General features: G+C 37.8%; 3 protein-coding genes, 1 non-coding gene and 1 pseudogene across 6 annotated transcripts; 4 read left to right on the top strand and 1 right to left on the bottom strand.

Moving 5' to 3' along the window:
• Positions 1–950: 950 nt before the first annotated feature.
• On the bottom strand, positions 951–3,370 carry LOC121799845. The gene is made up of 2 exons (XM_042199352.1): positions 2,261–3,370; positions 951–1,879 (listed from the first exon to the last, which is right to left on the bottom strand). Exons 1-2 carry the CDS (start codon positions 3,181–3,183, stop codon positions 1,000–1,002), a joined length of 1,803 nt encoding a protein of 600 aa, XP_042055286.1. The 5' UTR covers positions 3,184–3,370; the 3' UTR covers positions 951–999.
• Positions 3,371–5,480: 2,110 nt separating this feature from the next.
• LOC121799836 (sm-like protein LSM36B) lies at positions 5,481–7,810 on the top strand. The gene is made up of 4 exons (XM_042199339.1): positions 5,481–5,638; positions 5,899–6,032; positions 7,356–7,469; positions 7,560–7,810. The coding sequence occupies exons 2-4, from the start codon at positions 5,921–5,923 to the stop codon at positions 7,604–7,606; spliced, it is 273 nt and encodes a 90-aa protein (XP_042055273.1). The 5' UTR covers positions 5,481–5,638; positions 5,899–5,920; the 3' UTR covers positions 7,607–7,810.
• Positions 7,811–8,649: 839 nt separating this feature from the next.
• Positions 8,650–8,767, top strand: LOC121758412. Its single transcript, XR_006041446.1, has one exon. It is a non-coding gene; the product is annotated as a U5 spliceosomal RNA (small nuclear RNA).
• Positions 8,768–14,574: 5,807 nt separating this feature from the next.
• Positions 14,575–14,726, top strand: LOC121758308 (annotated as a pseudogene).
• Positions 14,727–16,122: 1,396 nt separating this feature from the next.
• LOC121799819 (uncharacterized protein At2g27730, mitochondrial-like) lies at positions 16,123–17,425 on the top strand. Of its 3 annotated transcripts, none has more exons than XM_042199313.1 (3): positions 16,123–16,332; positions 16,414–16,491; positions 17,171–17,425. In XM_042199313.1, exons 1-3 carry the CDS (start codon positions 16,180–16,182, stop codon positions 17,279–17,281), a joined length of 342 nt encoding a protein of 113 aa, XP_042055247.1. In that variant the 5' UTR covers positions 16,123–16,179; the 3' UTR covers positions 17,282–17,425. The 3 variants fall into 3 exon arrangements, with proteins under 3 accessions (XP_042055247.1, XP_042055256.1, XP_042055264.1); XM_042199322.1 differs by having other exon boundaries at positions 16,124–16,332; positions 17,155–17,425; XM_042199330.1 differs by having other exon boundaries at positions 16,129–16,332; positions 16,932–17,181.
• Positions 17,426–21,112: the final 3,687 nt, after the last annotated feature.

Here is a 21,112-nt window from a genome sequence, read left to right as displayed (position 1 = left end):
ATTGCATAATAGTGTGCCAAGAATTCCTGCCCAAAATAGTCACTGTAATAGTTCTATAATCTATTCAGCTTATTACGAGAAGTATCCATTGTACTTGAAGTAGTTGAAAAACATGCTTACGACTACAATATTCTTTATTTGGAAGAATACTCTTCAACACCAATAAGTTAGCATTTACCTTAAGTCTGTGGAAAACCATTAGGCATTTCTCTTCATTATGTACCATCCATCATAGTATGGTATATATCAATTGAAGCATCTATTCCTTGTTCTAATTTGTGCATGGAATGAGTAAATAGAAGCAAGAAATGTGGAGCTCGATCAAAAAGTTACTTAGGAAACAGTTAGTTTAGAATTTGTTGAGCTTAGTTTGTGAGCTGACAAGCGCAAGATACTTTTAAATACTGATTGTAACATACATTTGCGTAAGGGTTGAATAAACTACTATCTTCCCTATTATCTCAATACTTTGTTATTCTCTTTGTTACCTTCGGTATCTTCTCGGTGGCCATTCATCCAAAGGCAATCTTGAAATGGATGAACGGCCACCGAGAAGATAATAGAGGGACGAAGTATTGAGGGAATAGACAAGATAGTGATTAACTGAAATCATGCGCACATGTATGTTACTGTTAAGGGTAATCCCCTCAACGAGTCTTGATCGACGACGCAGAGTCGACGATGAGAAGAAGAACGGCGGACGTCTCAAGCTTGCCTTGAGATCAGCTCCGATTGTAGGGTTTGCGGTAAAGTAAAGAACAAGGAAAAATAAAGAAAACGATAGATTGAGGAAAATAATACGTTATTTCATTGATTGAATTAGAAGAATACAATATCTTCTATTTATAAGACTACTATGACTTAGGGAATAAGAAATAAAGATACTAAGAATATATGGAAAGATATGCTTAATCAATACTAACTAAATAAGAGAGATTTTGGGATATTTGTAGAGATATTCTCGTATCAACTCCCCCTCTGTTAAAATCCACCTTGTCCTCAAGGTGGGAACCACGACATAACGATGAGCGTCACGAACAGAAGCTTTGCTTTGCCGAAAGGCTCCAGTTGCATTGGTATCAAGAATGCGCTCATCAGAAGTGGTGCTCCAATTGGAAAGCTGAAATCAAGTTCGCCAACTGTTTTGACAAAAGTGTGAGTATGATTCTCCACCAACAAGTTAGAACAGCTATATTTGCATGACTCCCAATCTGCCTCGTCGGCCTTATAGCTCCATTTAACAACAAAATCTTCACCTGTTTCGTGCTCACACAGTACTAGAACAGGAGGTGGTGTCTTCTGAAAACATCTGAGAAGGTAAATGCTCGTTGCCTCTTGCTTGACACAATCAACTTCTTGAACCACAGAAACCACCTTTGCTAGCTGCCTGACATCATCCAACACATATGCCAATTCATACTTGGGAAAGGAAAGTCGAGAAACGTCTAACTCCGACATGACATCCCCTGCTTTCAATCCCGCATTAGCAATGCTCTCGGTCGTCTCCTTAGGCAGACATTTACAACTCGTATCTAACTCCAATAGCCTACCACCCGCATCTGTAGCAGACTGTAAATCATGCACCCCTTGCAACCCAAATTGAAGATTGGATGAACCATGGTGTGTGGCTTTTGCGAGAGTGAATGGTGACTTATGTCTATCCATATCGTGCTTCCTATTGTTCAGCCCCAAAACAGAGAACTTGTCTAAACATCCTTGAATTCCCAAACACGACTGTGGTGACGGCGTGTCCTTGCACGGAGGGATTAACCGAGCATCGGCGTCGACCCTTGTTGAATGGTGAACAATGCTTGCAACATTGCTGAGATGCAGATCCACATATACAATTACCTTCTCAACTTCCTCAATGGGACCCTGTCTGTCCTTTTTCAACAAAAAAGAATCAATCCAGTTGCTTAACAATGTACTATACACCCTATCATGCTCCACATCATGTTTTCGGTATGCAAGTGACAATCCAGCAGCAGTACACGAATCATTATTGCCATGAATTGATCCACTAACATCAACACTAGAATGACTAACATTTTTTGTCTGTGCAATCACATTCGACAGATCCATATCAAATTGTGGTTCATCGGATACTTGCAAAAATTCCTCAACTTCTGTCAATTCCTCTTCCTTACCAATTAGATCTTGATGAAGTAGTTGATCAATTACAATATCATAATAAATTTGACGAGATTGCACTGATTCACGATTATCAATATCATCGGCAAGGGACTTCATTGAACCATACCTTATATCTGGGCCGCGCGGCAGGGAGATCGGGGCTGGTGCCTGAGTAGCAGGCATCGGTGCTGTTGAACCGTGGTGGCTCGGTGGATGGCAATAGGCGGGCCAACGTTGCAGTAGTGGTTGGTCAAGCACGGGCTCGTGGTGTTGTTCCCAGTAGGTGTGCTGCTGCTCTGGTGGGTCCCAGGACGACCTTCCTCCGTGAGTTTGATGATCGCTGAAACGAGGACCCAAAGCATCCCATGCCGTGGGGGCGCGCGACGGGAGAGGTGGATCCCACGAAGTGTGTGCGCGCGACGGGGGAGGCAAATCCCATGCCGAGGGAGCACGCGATGTGGGGGGCATAACCCACGGCGCTGTCTGCTGTGCTCGCGACGTGGGCGGCAGATCCCACGACGAGTGTTGTGCGTGTGAAGAGGGGTGCAAATCCCATGGTGCTGCCTGCTGTGATCCCGACGTGGGCGGCAGATCCCACGACGAGCGCTGTGGCCGCGACGTGGGCGGCGGTTCCCACACTGATTGCGGCTGGTCGAACCCTGGTCGAAGCGATCCTGTTGCGCAATTAGGGTTAGGAAGAAACCCCTCGGTGCGGCTCAAACAGGGGGCGGTCGTCGGTAGTGGCGGCATAGCGACGGATACCGCGGCGAAAGGCGGAGTAAACGGCAAGACGACCTCCAGTGAACGAGGGGTCGCGCGACTGTGTGGCGGCTCCGGTTCCGGTCGTAGCTTGTGGAGAGAAGACGGGCGGCGATCGTAGTCGTCCATGCGTGTCTCCACTCTCGCTAAACCTGCCATCACCTGTTCGAACAGAACCCTAATCGGATCTATGGAGGGCGACTCCACCGTGGGTGATAGTATCGGGTCCGTGACAGCGGGTAGGGAGTACATGGCTTCCGTCTGACCCCCGAATGATTGACAATCCGACATGAGATCAACAATGAAAGCACCAATTGTTAAGGGTAATCCCCTCAACGAGTCTTGATCGACGACGCAGAGTCGACGATGAGAAGAAGAACGGCGGACGTCTCAAGCTTGCCTTGAGATCAGCTCCGATTGTAGGGTTTGCGGTAAAGTAAAGAACAAGGAAAAATAAAGAAAACGATAGATTGAGGAAAATAATACGTTATTTCATTGATTGAATTAGAAGAATACAATATCTTCTATTTATAAGACTACTATGACTTAGGGAATAAGAAATAAAGATACTAAGAATATATGGAAAGATATGCTTAATCAATACTAACTAAATAAGAGAGATTTTGGGATATTTGTAGAGATATTCTCGTATCAGTTACACTCATATTTAAAAGCATCTTGTGTTTGCCAGTTGACAAATAAGCTCAGTAGATTCTAACTAACTCATGATTGTTCCCTAACTAACTTTTCAACCGTTCTTGATTGAGCTCCACATCAGCTGCTCTTCCTTTCTTTTTCCTCATTCATGCATTCCATGCACCAAATTCCATCTCTTTTACCAACACTTGAGCACGAGTTAAGTACTCTTTTGGCTGCATTCATGACAAGTATACAAATGATCACATTGAATAGTCTGACTGATTTCTTAAACGAATCTGCAACAAGAAGATACACTTGTGTAAATATTACAATCAACATATTAATGAACATGAAACAATGCTCCCATATATAATGGCATTTAAGCTTGTATGTCCCTGTTTTGCCTCCTAAAATCAAGCTCTGCAGCTCTTCACCAAACAGCAGGTAACAGTATTAGAGAGAGAGGATTTCAAAAGGAGTAATTTAGGGAAAGTCAAGAACTCTTCACCAAAATTACATTGTATCTCATGATTATCCACCTCACTTCCAACCCTATGACTAATTTAATCATAGATAAACCTCAATGTGACTTATCTCATATTGTATCTCACTATTATCTTGTTAATGCCACCAAATAATCTACTTCCAGTTGGTCAAGGTATGACCATTGTACAATAAGATGAAATCCCCACCAACGGCAACTATGGAGATACTTAGAAACTATACTATCTATACACTGTCAAAGTCTTGATAAACTATATTTTCTGAGGTTCTCCTAGTGGAATGCAGAGTCCACAAAAACTTATTATTCATTATGTGATGAGCAATCATATCTCAGTATAGCCCCTAAATTTAGTGGCTACATCTTGGCAAATTGTAACCTTAACAATGCTAAAAAAATTAAATGCATATCCATTATGCTTATTCATTGAAGATAAAAAGTTAATACTGCTTATAGCAAATGAAGAAAACAACAGTACCCCTCAACACTAAGTAGAAATGGGCATCAAAAGACACACTTTACCTTCTTTATCCCAACCTGCAAATTCTCGGATTGAGAGTCTACAGCCTTCATGAATTCCTCTCCTCATGCCACTCACACCGATACGCTTCCCCTTCTTTGCCTTCCACCCACCTCTCTCCTCTCTACATATTTACCTCTAACTTTCTCTTATTTTTCTTTCTACTAGTACTACTCCTACTATTTTTCTCCTTATTTCTGTCTACTTTTTAATCTAAATAATTATGCTAACTTTTTAACAAATATTTCGAAAATTTATTACTATAAGAAATTATCACACTTTTACTTATTCCAAAATATATAAAAAGGTCAATTTTTTTCTTATTTTATCACTAAAAAATGTCAATTTACTAAACCAAAATACAAACATTGTAATGCATGATTTATTCGACAATTAAAATTTTGTAATAAATATTTTGATTACAAACTAGATTATGCATGATTTATTTGATAATTAAAGTTTTGCATTTGTTATAGAAATCATATGAACTTATATACTATACTTATTATTTTTTTATTAAAATAATAGCTATTTAAATTATGAAATTTGGTCAAATTTTAGTTAATCGATCTGTATATAAATTGACATTTTTAGTGATACTAAAAATCAAATTGTTTCAATCAAATAAAATTGATCCTTTAATAATTTTTTGAATATGTTAAAATTTGACTCTTTCATATAAATAATTTAAAATAGTAGAGAGAGAGAGTCAAAGTTTGATCCTTTTATATAAATTTTTGGAAAGATAAAAATTTAGCCTAATTATATTTTTTGTAACAAAGTTAACATAACATAATTAGGTTAATGTGAAAAAAAACGGAGAAAGTATATTGCGTGAATAATGGCAAAATTTAAGAGCCCGCCCCGTTTCATCAAGCCCAGTCCAAGAAACATAAATTCAAAACCCTATTTATGAAAGAACCCTGAATTCATGTTTATTCCTAGTTGAAATTTGAAGTAGAATTAAGGCAACAAAAGGGGAAAGGAAAAAAATTTCAATTTCGTACTATATTTATTCCCTCTATATCGTAATTGCAATCTCCGGCCGCACCAAATTCCGTCGTTCTCCTCTGCAGGTTTTCTTGGTGAGTTTCTTGTTCGCCGTTGATACGAGTTATGCGAAATTGTCTGTGTATAGAAAACCGTGTATAATTTGAGTGCTTTCTTTACTCATTGTTAAAGAAAGTCGAGACTTCTGTTTAGACTGTTTTAATTCGACTGACGCTGTGGTGATAGATATACCTAAATATGCGAAATTCTTGTTTCCAGTAGATTTTAGCTAAGAATTGTTCATTTATTTCTGTTTAGAGGATATGTTAATCGTGTATGTGCTGTTTCTGGGCAGCTGTTTTGCATTTTGGAAAAAAATGAGCGGTACAGGGGAGAAGATGTCGGGCACTAAAACTCCTGCAGATTTTCTGAAATCTATACGTGGGCGACCTGTGGTTGTCAAATTGAACTCCGGTGTCGATTACAGAGGTTAACTTCTTCTCAATTAACCTTCTCTCTCACTCTCGCCAATTGCATTCTGACGTATTTTCTTATATTCACTATTTTTGGGCTCGATTCTTGTATTGAAGATGCTCTATTAAGTCTTTAGTAGACATGCCATTGAGTGTTCACATTGCTATTTACAATTTGTAACTTCAAAAATCAAGACTTTGAGAGCCTAGTTCTGGATTGAGTTGGTAGGGTGAATGTGTGTGTGTGTGTGTGTGTGAGAGAGAGAGAGAGAGAGTGATGATGCTACAGGTCTTGCTCTGTGTTTTGGAGTAATCTCATGGCTCTGTGCTTGGTACCCTTGAAGTAATTTTATTATAATAAAAGGCAGGCTAAACAATATCTTGCACCTGACTTAGGGAAGAGAACTTATATAGTACTATTATGCATATAGTTTGCTGGAATGATAATCTGAAGTTATTTGGCAAACCTGTTCTCACTTTTTTATTCGTGTACCTAATTAGGCTGCTTTAGTAAGTCTTAGTATGCGTGCCATTGAGTGTTTATGCTTGCTATTTACAATTTGTAACTTCCATAACCAAGAATTGAGGTCCTAGTTCTGTTTAAAATTTAGTCCTAATTCATGAAGTATGATTGTTCATTGGAGATCCACTCATTTAGGGGGGAATAGAAAGCTCTTTAAGTGATGTGACCGGCTGCCTTGATGTACCTAAACGTAAACAGAATATCCATTCATGTGATATGGTTGTTGGATCTCTCTCAAAGTGGCTGAATTGGTAGGGGGAATGAATTGGTGCCGGGTGAGAGGAGGGGTGGTGCTCCGTGTTTTGGAGAAAGCTCATGGTGGGTGCTTTGTACCCTTCAAGTAATTTTATACAATAAAATGCAGGCTAAATAATACTCCTCCGTCCCATAAAAATAGGGACTTAGGGGATGGCACTGGTTTTAATGTGAAATTGGTAAAGTAGGAGAGATGTAGAAAGAAAAAGTGATAGAAGTATTGTTAGTGGAGAATGTGGCCTAGCTTATAAGAGAGAAAAGACTTGCCAAAAATAGAAAGGGCTATTTTTGTGGGATGGAGGGAGTATCTCGCACCTAACTTAGGGAAGAGAAATTATATATTGTGCTTGTAGTTTGCCGTGGAATGATAATCTGAAGTTATTTTGCAAACTTGTTCTCGCGCTTTTTAATTCTTGTACCTTGAATTGGCTCAATAGTCAGTATATGAATGAATGTGTTTGATTGTAAGATGGTTTTGAACTGAAGGAAGTTCACTTGCTTCTTTCTTAATATGCCCAAAAACTCACAAGCTTCTTCTTTGTGTTTAATTTTATCATTCAGGTATCCTTGCTTGTCTGGATGGGTACATGAATATTGCAATGGAACAAACAGAGGAGTACGTGAATGGCCAGCTTAAGAACAAATATGGAGATGCCTTCATTCGTGGAAATAATGGTAAGCAACAACTAGCAGATAGGCTTTGTATCTGATGTTCATATGCATTCATCTTTTTCCCTGATCCTAAAGTATTGATTCATTTTGCAGTACTCTACATCAGCACATCGAAGGGAACCTTGGCTGAAGGAGCTTAGCATTGTGATTGTCGCTATTTTGTAACCGTGACTTGCCCAAAAAAGTTCCTACAAATTGCTGCAGCATCTGTAATATGTAAACACAACTTTAATTTTCCCTTCTCCTCAGACATGGTGGATGTGGTTGAATCTGTTTGCTTAATTTGAAATGTAGAATGGTTCTGATTATTCCAAGGTAATTAAATTTTGTTGCTGAGACAAAAATACTCAGGTTCTGATTGGCATTCCAATACCCACTGTTTCTACATAAGTCAAGTAAATATATTGCCACTTGAAAATGTTTCCCATCAAATTTTTTTCCATCACTAATAACAAGGAGTATTGTATTTCAAAATGAGTACTATATCAGCAAAATATTTGTAGTTAGTGAAGAGACATACATATTCTCTTTCATGGTTTGCATCTTCCCATCCACCATCAACGGATGCTTCACAAACATATGGAAAGAAGAAGAAATAATTAAGCTCTGACTCACACTAAAAAAGTGCAGAAAACAAAAACTCTAGGAGAGATTGGAAGCAAAATTTGTAATACTACTAAGTTTAAAAATGAAACAGCACAAATAAATCAGGCTTATAATTAACTGAGTAACTCTAACTCTGTGATGCTGATGCATGCTTTTCCATCCGATAAGAAAACAACACTTAATAAGACTGGAGTCGATGTATGTAAAAGATGCTAGTAAAATTGGTATGCCAATTTGGGTACAAATCACGACAGCAATACTACTAGACAAGATGCTAGTAAAATTGGTATGCCAATTTGGGTATAAATCATGACAGCAATACTACTAGACAACCATACCTGTGGCAGATGATGATCATTGGCAGAGCTGAGTTTCTCCTGCTTTATTCCTAATGAAGTATAGTGGTGGCGATAAGCAGAACTGAAATATCATATCGATCAAGCAGTCTACACAAATCACACACACACAACAGCAAATACTATTACTTTCATTTTTACATCCCACATCGCTGAGATATACAACAATGCTACACGCCAACCTATATAAATATGCATAATTGCTCCTTTGCAAAATCACACAGCTGCGCGTTGAGCACATAGCGAACTATTCTTTCGCCTTTTACTAAAGAATACCGTGTGTTCGTTGCTATTCAATCAGCATATGCCATTTTTTGGAGGGTGTTATATTTACAATAAAACCCCAATAATTTTAGTCTAATTTTTTATTTTTAAGTACTCTATAGCTACTCTATTAGAAAGCCAATCTAATAATATGACTGTTTTTATTTTCCATTTTATGACCAGATTTATTTCAGACAAAAAAAGTGTTGTTGCTATGCTCCTTTATTTCAAAATCAAAATTTATTCGACAATACAACTAATCGCTGAAATCAATTCCATCACTTCCTCTCATTTCCTCTCATTCAATCCTATCATAGTAATCAATTAATGAGTTGTCAACTGTTGGAGTATAATCTCACAATCACCGTTGGATGCAGCAAGCTAAAAATCAATGTCATTCTCAACAGCTGCAGATTTGTTAGAGGTTGAGCTCGTTCAAGATATTATTGAGCTCGGCATATTATTGAGCTCGGCGTTTTATTGAGCTCGGTGAGCTCGGTGTTTTATTGAGCTCGGTGAGCTCGGTGTTTTATTGAGCTCGGCGGTTTATTGAGCTCGGCATTTCATTGAGCTCAGCATTTCATTGAACTTCGGCATCATGCAGCACTTCGGCATCATGCAGCACTTCGGCATGTTGATGCAAACCAAGAAACGGGAAGTAGCCGTTGGAACAGTTATAACTGGTTTGATAACTAACATCTCAAGAGAGCTGTTGGAGGATGAAGGGACTGATATAAAGCAGACGAAGGCTGCATCTGAAATAGTTAATCAGCTACTTCGATATTCAAGAAAAGAGTCTCCAAACTATCACTTGATTAGTTCTTGGTTTAGAATTAGATTAGAGGTGTTGAGTTCTTGGAGAGAGTTCTTGAGTGATTGTAAATCTCTGCATATTTCTCAATATACTGAATCATATTGCCTTTGGCCGTGGACGTAGATCTTACGATCGAACCACGTAAAACTCTAGTGTTCTTTCTTTTTCGCATGGTTGTCATCATCGAACTCTTGCATACTTTCATAACAAGTGGCGCCGTCTGTGGGAAGCGCAATCGGAGTTGATATCGATGACGACGACGAGGTACGAAGCGGAGAAATTCTCGGGGAAGAATGACTTTGGTCTGTGGCAGATCAAGATGAAGGCTCTATTGATCCAGCAAGGGCTCGATGAAGCAATCGAGCCAATTGATCCGAAGGGGAAAGAAAAAGAAGATCTCGATGAGAAGAGCGTGAGGAAGAAGGCTGAGATTGCCAAGAAAGCCCATAGCGCCATTATTCTCAATCTCACGGACAAGGTGTTGCGCGAGGTTGCGAAGGAAACCACAGCGCATGGGGTATGGACGAAGCTCGAAGCGCTGTACATGACCAAGTCGCTTGCTAATCGCCTATACATGAAGCAGCGCCTCTTTTCATACAAGATTCTTGAAGACCGACCCTTCGCAGGGCAGATTGATGATTTCAGCAAGAATCTGGATGATTTGGAGAATGTAGATGGCCCCATGAAGAATGAAGACAAGGCCATCTTGCTCTTGAATGCTCTTCCCAAAACATTCCAGCATCTTAAAGATGCAATGCTGTTTGGCCGGAATGCAGAATCTGGCATCACATATGAAGAAGTTCAGTGTGCTCTTCGATCAAAGGAGCTGGAAAAGAACTCTTCGACGACAAATGAAGGAAGTGGCAGTCAAGCCTTGAATGTAAAGGCTTTCAAAGGCAAGAAAAAGAAATTCAATCAGAATCAAAAGCCTAAGTATCAGAAGCAAAATGAGGAGAAGCGAAGCTGTCATTACTGCAAGAAACCTGGGCATCTCAAAAGGGATTGCTACTCGTGGAAAAGGAAGCAAAACGAAGAGAAGGCTACCCAAAATCAGGCTGATCTTGCAGAAGACACAGATCCACCCCAGATCATGAATGTGGTGAGTGGTGGGATAGAGAGTTCTTGGATAATGGACTCCGGGTGCAGCTTCCATATTTGTTCCAACAAAGCTTGGTTTGAAAACCTTTCTGAGGCAACCGGGTCAGTAATGTTGGGGAATGATCAGATGTGCTACATCAAAGGCATTGGAGATATCAGATTGAGAGCCCATGATGGATCAACAAAACTGCTTACTCAAGTCAGGTACATTCCTGAGATTAAGAGGAATTTGATTTCACTTGGCATGCTTGAATCTAGAGGTTTCAGGTTTTCTTCTGAGAAAGGCTATATGAATGTCTCACTTAATGGAAAAATCTTGCTGATTGCTGAGAGAAGAAACAGTTTATACTATCTAGTAGCAGAAACTGTTGTTGCTTCAGTGAATCTTGCAGAGGACTCTGATATGAGTCTGTGGCACAAGAGGCTCGGCCATCTTGGAGAAAGTGGGATGAGAGAACTGATCAAGAAAGGGGTCATTCCGGCTGGAAGTGATCAGAGGTTCAAGGAATGTGAACACTGTGCTCTGGGAAAGAGCAAGAAGCTACCATACAAGGCTGGTAAACACACCTCCAAATTACCTCTTGACTATGCGCATTGTGATTTATGGGGTCCAGCTCAGCCTGCTTCTATGGGAGGAGGCAGGTATTTTATGTCGATAATAGATGATTATAGCATAAAAGTCTGGATATACATCCTAAAGCAGAAGTCACAAGCATTTGAAAAATTCAGAGAATGGTGCACAGAGATGAAGCTGAAGAAATCCACCACTCTCAAGTGCTTGAGGACTGATAACGGGCTGGAGTTCTTATCTGAAGATTTTGAGTCTTTCTGCAAATCAAATGGGATACAAAGGCATAGGACAGTCCCGGCTAATCCGCAACAAAACGGAGTTGCTGAAAGAATGAACCGAACACTCCTCGATAGAGTCAGATGCATGCTTTTATCATCAGGCTTGCCGAAGATGTTCTGGGGGGAGGCAGTGTGTACTGCTGCAGTGCTAATTAACAGTTCTCCATCATCAGCTATAGGAAATGAAATCCCAGATGTTAGATGGTATGGTGGAGATAGAGAGTACAATCAGTTCAAGGTGTTCGGTTGTAGAGCATATGCCCACTGCAAGCAGGGAAAGCTTGATGCAAGGGCTCAGAAATGTGTGATGGTTGGTTACCAACATGGAGTAAAAGGGTACAGGTTGTGGTGCACTGAAGAGGGGAACAAGAAGATAATTGTGAGCCGAGATGTGGTCTTCCATGAGCATCATATGCCATTCTTGAAGACTGAGGATCAGATGGGTGAAAGAATATCTATTGATCAAGAAGTTCAGCATGGCCAGCCACCACCTAGTGATCCAGATGATCAGAATGGGGGTGGAGCTTCAAGCTCCCATAAAGCTTCAAGTCCACAGCAACCCCAGCAACAAGATCAGATTGATGATGATCAGAGATCACATATTATAGCCAGGGACAGAAACAGAAGAGAGATCAGAAAGCCAGCCAGGTTCAGTGATTATGAGATGAGTTTTTTTGCTCTCTGTGTTGCTGAGGTATTGGAGTGCTTAGAGCCATCCACCTATGCTGAAGCTATGTCAAGTAAGGAAAAGGAGAAATGGCTTGCAGCTATGAGAGAAGAGATCCAGTCACTACTCAAAAACCATACTTGGATTTTGGTGAAGAATCCAGGGACCCAAAAGCTTATTAGCTGCAAATGGATCTTCAAGATGAAGATTGAAGTTGGTGAAGTTGAAAGTGTCAGGTTTAAGGCACGGCTTGTTGCTAGAGGATTCACTCAAGAAGAGGGGATTGATTATAATGATGTGTTCTCTCCGGTTGTAAAACACAGTTCCATCAGGATATTGCTTGCTCTTGTTGCAAAGTATGATTGGGAGTTACACCAACTCGATGTCAAGACAGCCTTCTTGCATGGTGAACTTGAAGAAACAATATATATGCATCAACCCGAGGGGTTCATGGAGGCTGGGAATGAAGACAAAGTGTGTTTGCTCAAGAGAAGTTTGTATGGATTGAAGCAAAGTAGTAGGCAGTGATATCTCAAGTTTGATGAGCATATGATGAGTATTGGTTTCAGAAAATCGCAGTATGATAGCTGTGTTTACATCAGAGAAAGGAATGGTGTACCAATTGCTTTTCTACTTTTGTATGTTGATGATATGCTTGTGGCAGGAGCAGATCTGGGAGTGATTGAGAGAATCAAGGCTGAACTGGAATCCAAGTTTGAAATGAAGGATCTTGGAAATGCAAGGAGAATCCTTGGCATGGATATACTGAGGGATAGGCCAAAGAGAGAGCTCAGGTTGTTGCAGAGGAATTACATCCAGAGAGTTTTGAAGAAATTTCAGGCTGATGACTTCAAACCTGTCTCTACACCATTGGCTGCTCACTTTAAGTTGAGCATGGATCAGAAACCAAAGAATGACTCAGAGAGGAGAGAGCTGAGCAAGATACCTTATGCAAACATCATAGGAAGCATAATGTACACAATGCTATGCACAAGACCAGATTTGGCTCAGGCTATAAGTGTTACTAGCCGATTTATGTCAGACCATGGGAGAGAGCATTGGATAGCATTAAAGTGGTTGCTCAGATACTTGAAGGGTGCTTCAGATTATGGTCTGTTGTACAAGGCAGATTGTAAGGATCAAGGTGGAGCACTGGTGGGGTTTTGCGATTCTGATTATGCATCAAATAGAGATAATAGGAGATCTCAAACTGGATATGTGTTCACCCTAAATGGCACTGCTATAAGCTGGAAATCTGGATTACAACATGTGGTTGCTTTATCTACTACGGAAGCTGAGTACATGGCAATGACAGAGGCTGTGAAAGAAGCAATATGGCTGAAGGGAATCCTAGAAGATTTTGGGGAGAAGCAAGACACAGTGGAGATAAACTGTGACAGCAGCAGCGCCTTATGCCTTGCCAAACACCAGGTGTTTCACGAAAGAAGTAAGCACATAGATGTGCGGATGCACTTCATAAGGGATGAAATACAGAGAGGTGAAGTCAAGATGGTGAAAATATCTACTGAGCATAATGCGGCTGATATGTTGACAAAGCCGTTGCCAGCCATGAAGTTTAAATACTGTTTGGGGCTGGTGGGACTTGTGGAGTGATGAGTTTGAGGTTCTGTCAGAGGATTATGATTCATTGTTGATTCTGAGATTAAGGTGGAGTTTGTTGGAGTATAATCTCACAATCACCGTTGGATGCAGCAAGCTAAAAATCAATGTCATTCTCAACAGCTGCAGATTTGTTAGAGGTTGAGCTCGTTCAAGATATTATTGAGCTCGGCATATTATTGAGCTCGGCGTTTTATTGAGCTCGGTGAGCTCGGTGTTTTATTGAGCTCGGTGAGCTCGGTGTTTTATTGAGCTCGGCGGTTTATTGAGCTCGGCATTTCATTGAGCTCAGCATTTCATTGAACTTCGGCATCATGCAGCACTTCGGCATCATGCAGCACTTCGGCATCATGCAGCACTTCGGCATGTTGATGCAAACCAAGAAACGGGAAGTAGCCGTTGGAACAGTTATAACTGGTTTGATAACTAACATCTCAAGAGAGCTGTTGGAGGATGAAGGGACTGATATAAAGCAGACGAAGGCTGCATCTGAAATAGTTAATCAGCTACTTCGATATTCAAGAAAAGAGTCTCCAAACTATCACTTGATTAGTTCTTGGTTTAGAATTAGATTAGAGGTGTTGAGTTCTTGGAGAGAGTTCTTGAGTGATTGTAAATCTCTGCATATTTCTCAATATACTGAATCATATTGCCTTTGGCCGTGGACGTAGATCTTACGATCGAACCACGTAAAACTCTAGTGTTCTTTCTTTTTCGCATGGTTGTCATCATCGAACTCTTGCATACTTTCATAACATCAACTCTGTTTTTGTGAAGGAAAGAATCTAGATGTCCCACATCGGAAGAGCATGGGATGGAGTCGATGAGTGATCCATACTTATTATTTTTTGTGATCCATAAGACCCATGGCCTAGGTTGGCGACCTCCATTGCACTTCGGAGGGGCGCTCGCCTAAGGTCGGCCTAAGTGGTCGAGCCTGCGTCATAATTTGTGACAGAGGGGCCCTGCGTTCGCGCGTCCCCTGCCAAATGTAGTTCAATTATTTTTTCATCATATAAGCTCTTGAAAAATTTATCTCCTTGTACTTATTATTTTGACATCGTTTGTCTTGGTACCCATTAAAAACATTATGATTGGTTCGTTTGCCTAATTTTGGTATGTTGTACATTAAAGAAAATAAAATGGGGCAACAGTTATTTAAAAATGTCCCCAAAGTCATTCAAAAAATGAGTGATCACCATATTTCAATAAAAAGTCACAATCTTCGTGAGAGTTTCTGGTATGTTTTTGGCTATAATTAACAACCATCCCACATCAGAATTAATTAATGAGTTCTCAATTTTATTTTTGTGAAGCAAAAAGATGAATTAGAAACCAATTATCCTATATTGGAAGAAGAGGTGGGGATGGATTATGAGATCAAAGGTTCATTAAAGTGGGTGGAGAAAGAAAAACCAAAGACAATACTTATATTGATGACGTCAATGGATGATTCATCAGGCCCAATTTTTTGCCAACGTTCCCACTGCCCCTACCCTATTCAATTGTGTTATGTTTTCCACAATATGAGATCTTGGAAATTAATTTGGACATCACAATTTTACGTTTATGTCTTCGTCTCGGCCATGCATTTCTAAAGACTGTTTTGTTGGCCCAATATTACTATATTTTCAATATAATGTATAGAATCACCGGCCCATCCCAAGAAGAAAAGATGGATGATTTTTTATTTATTAAATAAATGTATATTATAACTTTATCTTCGTGCAATCAGTTTTTAAATGATTAAATTCTATGGAGGTAATTTTAAAAATATAAATGAATATTAATAATTAGGATAAACATAACTAAAATTAGATTAAAAATTAAATTTTAGCGGACGGAGGGAGTTCTGCTCTATGAAAATTTGTCGTTTATTTCCATTTGCGTTCGTCCCATAAAATTTATCACATTTCACGTTTACCATTTAGGTAATGGACCCCGCATTTCACTTCTCACTCACATTTTATTATAAATCTAATATATAAAAGTCGGATCCACGTTCCACTAATTTTTTTAACCCACTTTTCATTATATTTTTTAAAGGAAGGTATTTTAAAATAGGATCCACATTTCAATAGCATATACCACCCACTTTATAATTTCTAAAAATTCAAGTCAGGTTAAAGTAAGATACTTAATTATGGATGAATTTCGGTTTGAATTAGATTTTAGGAGTATATATTTATAGAAATTTATGAAACATAACATGAGTGGAATATACATCTCATATTAAAGGCTTTAGTATAATATTTTGATATTAAGTTTGAAATAATTAGATTTGAAAAGCATTTATTAAGATAATTTTAAAATTGTTTGTAATTGACCCGACCCGAGGCGGCCTAAAGTAATTGTAAACAGTGGGTAGGGTTAAGGTTAAGTAGGTCGATTCTGTGACAGTATGATACTCCATTCCTCTCCACCTAAACAACACCAACAATGGCGTTGACATCACTCGCATCGCGCGCTGGATTAATTCGGATCATGGAGGGGAACTTGGCATCATCTACTTACACTCTTCGCTATTTTAGTGATGGTAAAGGCCGTGTCCTCAGTGAAGAAGAGCGCGCTAAGGAAACCGTTTACATTCAGGTTTTCCTCTCTCTCTCTCTCTCTGTTGGATTGAGCTAGATTGTGATAATTGATGTGTATCTATTTTCAATTGTATTGAAGAAAATGGAGAGGGAAAGGTTAGAGAAGCAGAAGAAGAAGGCGGAGCTCGAGAAAACTGACAAGGGCAAATCGGACAAGGTGAAAATACTAATTCCAATTTCATCTTGTTGTTTTTCAAATTCAACGGAAAATGCACTTGTTCTTTTTCCTATGTAATCTGGATTAGTATAACCTAATTTTCTTATGATTGATCCTGTGTCAGATATAATTTACACTTTGGATTTGTTAACACCACACTGATAAAACTTGTCCCTTTGTTTGGTTCTTTTCAAACTAAGCATTTGGAAAATGGACTGTAATCACTTGTTGTAATCACTGATAAACCTAAGCATATTGAAATTTTTGGTCTGATCTAGTTTAAACCTCGGTTTCTTTTTCTAAACATGAATCCAAGTAATGAATCAGAGAATTGTAGGCAAATATTATTGAGGTTGAATATGCAAAACGTAGTGGCTTCATTTGGTTTTTATCTTCAGTTTGTTGTTTTAAAAAAGGGAATGTTTGTGTTTTAATTGAAGGCTGCCGAAGACACCAAGTAGAGCTGAAATGGGATGTCAGTTCACTAGAAATTCTCCTGGTTTGTTTGTTGAAAATAAATGTGTTGGTTTGCTTGGATCATGCACTCAAGTTATATGACTAGTTGGTATTGCTCATGTACTTATGATACATAGTCTTGTGCCAATGTGGTTGTATATTTGATGAAGTTTCTTCCAGTTCCAGTTTAACTTGACTTCTTTTCAGATATTATGTCTCACAGTTTTCAGGAAAGCCTTCTTTTGTGTTTCCTATCATATTATCCCATAATTTGTTCTGGAATTCACAAGTGCGAAGACGACGATGTCTATGTAAGAAACAACTGAAATCTTGATATCAAAGGTAGAATCTGAAATTTCAAAGGAGCTATAAAGAGCTTGTGAGCTAGGAGAATGGTGTATTTGGAATTGTTTCTTTTTGCATTTGTTGAAAACTGACATAAAAAGATTTAAACACAACAGGTTTTTACCACTTTTCAGTTATTGCAGATCGGGGCATGGTATATATATTCACAGCAAACACATGAAAGTGTATAATGCTTAATACTCCTTCAATCCCAAAAAAAAGTAATTTATTGATAAAGTAAGAGAGATGAGGAAAATGGTAGTTAAAATAGCGTTAGCGGATAGTGTGACCCACGTTACTATTGTTTAATGATGGGCTCTAGTGGTATAAGTTATAAATAAATTGATGTATATAGATGATGAATTTGGGAGAACTTTCCATAAATGTAAATGAGATATTTTTATGGGACGGATAAAAAAAATGTCTTTTATTTTATGAGAATGTAGGTCCATCTTTATTAGGAATGTCAATCGTGTCAACCCAATGTATTTACGGTTAACCCTAACCTTGCTCTGGTTGTAGGTTAATCGGGTTTGGACTAATCGAGTTGTGATTTTATCGGGTTAGAAATTTTCAATCCTAATTCAAAATGTTCGAGTATCGGGCTAGCCTTGGGGACTAATCGGATTATTACCAATAAATTTAATATGTGTTCAATCTAATTATAATGACTAAAATTAATCATATTTATAGAATATAAAATATAATTATAATAATTAAAAGTTTGTATAAGTAAAATAATATATGAACATATTTTAAGAAATTTATAGCATATTGTAAAACTGTTTTTTTGGAGTGAATTTGAATTTTCTAACTTATTTATCTGTTGTTATATTAATAAAAATATACTCCTTCCGTCCCATAGAAATAAGCCATTTAGTGTTGGCACGAGTTTTAATGTGTAATTTGATAAAGTAAGGAGAAGGGGAAAAAGTAGTTGAAATTGTATAGTGGATGATGGGACTCATAAATGATAAAGTAAAAGAGAAGAAGAAAAATGTTGTCATAAATGGATATGGACTATTTCTGTGTAGGGATGTCAATGTAACCCGAACCCGCGGGCCGGCCCGAATAACCCGATAAAAATACAGGGTTAGGGTTGTAATTTCACAGCCCGAATTTAAAATCGGGCCATTCGGGCTGACCCGTTCGGGTTGTCGGGTTAGGCGGGCTGACCCGTTCGGGTTACGGGTCGGCCCGTCGGGTTGAAGGCTTCTGCACATCGAGCAGTTTTTGTAACGGTTATAACTTTCTCTACAAAGCTCCGATTGAGGCGTGCAATATATCCACGCGAAGCTCTTTCGAAGACGAAGAGAATGATATGTATTAGAGGTTTATCAGACTTCAAAATCGCGAGAAACATTGACTCAAACAAGGCTGCTGCACATCCACATATTTTGTGTACATTTTCTAATCAATTTTCTATCATTTCTCAACAAACATGTAAACATACCAAAATATAGAAATATAATCAAAATCATCCAAGAAAACCCTCTAAAACCATGCAAAATCCAAATACGTCAACAGACTATATAAGATCACGAAAAAAATCACCATGTGGTTCATGGATTTATAAATACTCGTATATAAAAGCTTTCTTTTAGTATATTTCCAATATAATAGTGCAAAGTGTTTTGACGCCGCTTCGTCAATGAATTATGCGTACTTTGATGATTCTTAAAACATAAATAAATTATTATTTGACTTATTTACAGCTGGAATAAATTAAATTTGACCAATCATAATTCAAGAAAACTTAGAGTTATTCCAATTAGCTAGTATCTTGATAATTCACTCTTTAACAATTCAAAATATTTTTGTTACATCTACGATGCACCTCTCACGTTATGAAAATTTTATTTAATTTTCTACGAATTGATTTATTTTTGAATTTTGAAACAAAGTGTTGATTTATGTTTTAAATACATAAACATAAACATACTATTGATAGATATTTTGTAAATAAAAATAACTTAATCTTTTTTAAAAATATTAAAGAAAATAAAAAATATGTATTTCATTGTTGAATGATTAATTAAAAATATGTATATAATTAAAGAAAATTTAAAATACGTATTATTTTTTGAAAATATTAAAAGAATTAAAAATACCCATTGGCCCGAATAACCCGGTGGGTTAGCCCGAAACCCGAAGGGTTAGGGTTAGGGTCGAACTATTATAACCCGAAAAAATCATAACCCGAATAGCCTGTACCCGAATGGCCCGACAACCTGAACGGGTTGGCCCGAACCCGAACGGGTTGGCCCGATTGACATCCCTATTTCTGTGGACGGACGAAAAAGGAAATATGGCTTATATCTATGGTCCGTCCCATAAAAATAAGAACACTTTCCTATTCGCCGTCCCATAAAATTATCCCATTTTTGTTTATGGAAAGTTCTACCAAATTCATTACATATATACATCAATGTATTTACAACTTACACTACTAGGCTCACTATTAAACACTAATAATAATGTGAGTTTCACTATCCACTGATACTATTTTGACTACGGGGATGGATCCGCTATTGTGCCTAAAAACACAGCACAAGGTGTTGTGCATAGTACGCAAGGTTTTGTGAACAAAACGCAACCACCCCTTTCTCTCTCTTCTTTCAATATTTTCATTCTTTGTTTATATTTATAAAATACTCAAAATGTTGTAAACATCTCTTTCTCTCTTTTTTCAATATTTTCATTCTTTGTTTATATTTATAAAATACTCAAAATGTTGTAGAATTTGAGAGGTATAGTTACCATGAAATAGAAGCTCAAGATATGCAGTCCTTAATTATTTTGTATATGTCTGATGATTTGAAGAGTTATCATTTAAAATCCTTATATTATTTCTTTAATTTTTAACGTATATATTTGATGATTTGAATAGTTATCATTTATAAATACTTATGTATCAAGAAGGAGGAATGTGATCAAATGGAAACTCTAAATATTGTACAAACTCCAAACTATGATATGGATCTTTAAAAAATATCAACAGATTACAAAATAACAGCAATAGAAAATATCAATACAGTGTCAACGGTTGACACTGTGTTGATATTGTGTTGACATTGTATTGACGATATTAAAATCTTGAAATTTTACGATGTGTTGACACTGTGTTGAAAAGTTTAGAGTTTGTACGATATACTCCATGAGTTTGTATTTTATCACTACCATATATATATATATATATATATATATATATATATATATATATATATATATATATATATATATATATATAACTATAATTAATATTTTTGAATTTTACAATATTTTTAGCATTTTATAAAATGAAAACAAAGAATGAAAGAAGAAAATATTTAAAATAGTGAAAGAAAGAGAAGGTATAAAATAAAGAAAAAAGATATTGAAAGAAGAGAGAGAATGAGATGGCTGCGTTTTTTCACAAAACCTCGCCGTATTATGCACAACTCCTGGTGCTGCAGTAGGGGATCCATCCCCATTTTAACTACCATCTCCTCCTCACTGTTACTTCACTAATTATGCATTAATTCTCGTGTCGTCCAAAATGTGTATGGTTTATTAAATATAAAATAGAAGATTAATTTTATTGTATAATTATTTTATTATTTATATTATAAAAGTGATCCATAAATATCGAATTAGTTGTCAAACAATACGGAAGAATAGATAATAGATAATAGATGCACATAGTTATAACCCATCGGATTATGGGTCAGCCTTACTCAACTTGTGGGCTAATTGGATTAAAATTTTATCGAACTAGAATCTTTCAATTCCAACCCTAGCGGGCTACTCAGACCAATATGTGGATTTCGGCCTGCACTGA

The sequence above is a fragment of the Salvia splendens genome, chromosome 1 (genome assembly GCF_004379255.2).
Source record: "Salvia splendens isolate huo1 chromosome 1, SspV2, whole genome shotgun sequence".
Classification (NCBI taxonomy): domain Eukaryota; kingdom Viridiplantae; phylum Streptophyta; class Magnoliopsida; order Lamiales; family Lamiaceae; genus Salvia; species Salvia splendens.
This window is presented reverse-complemented; position numbering and strand designations above follow the sequence as displayed.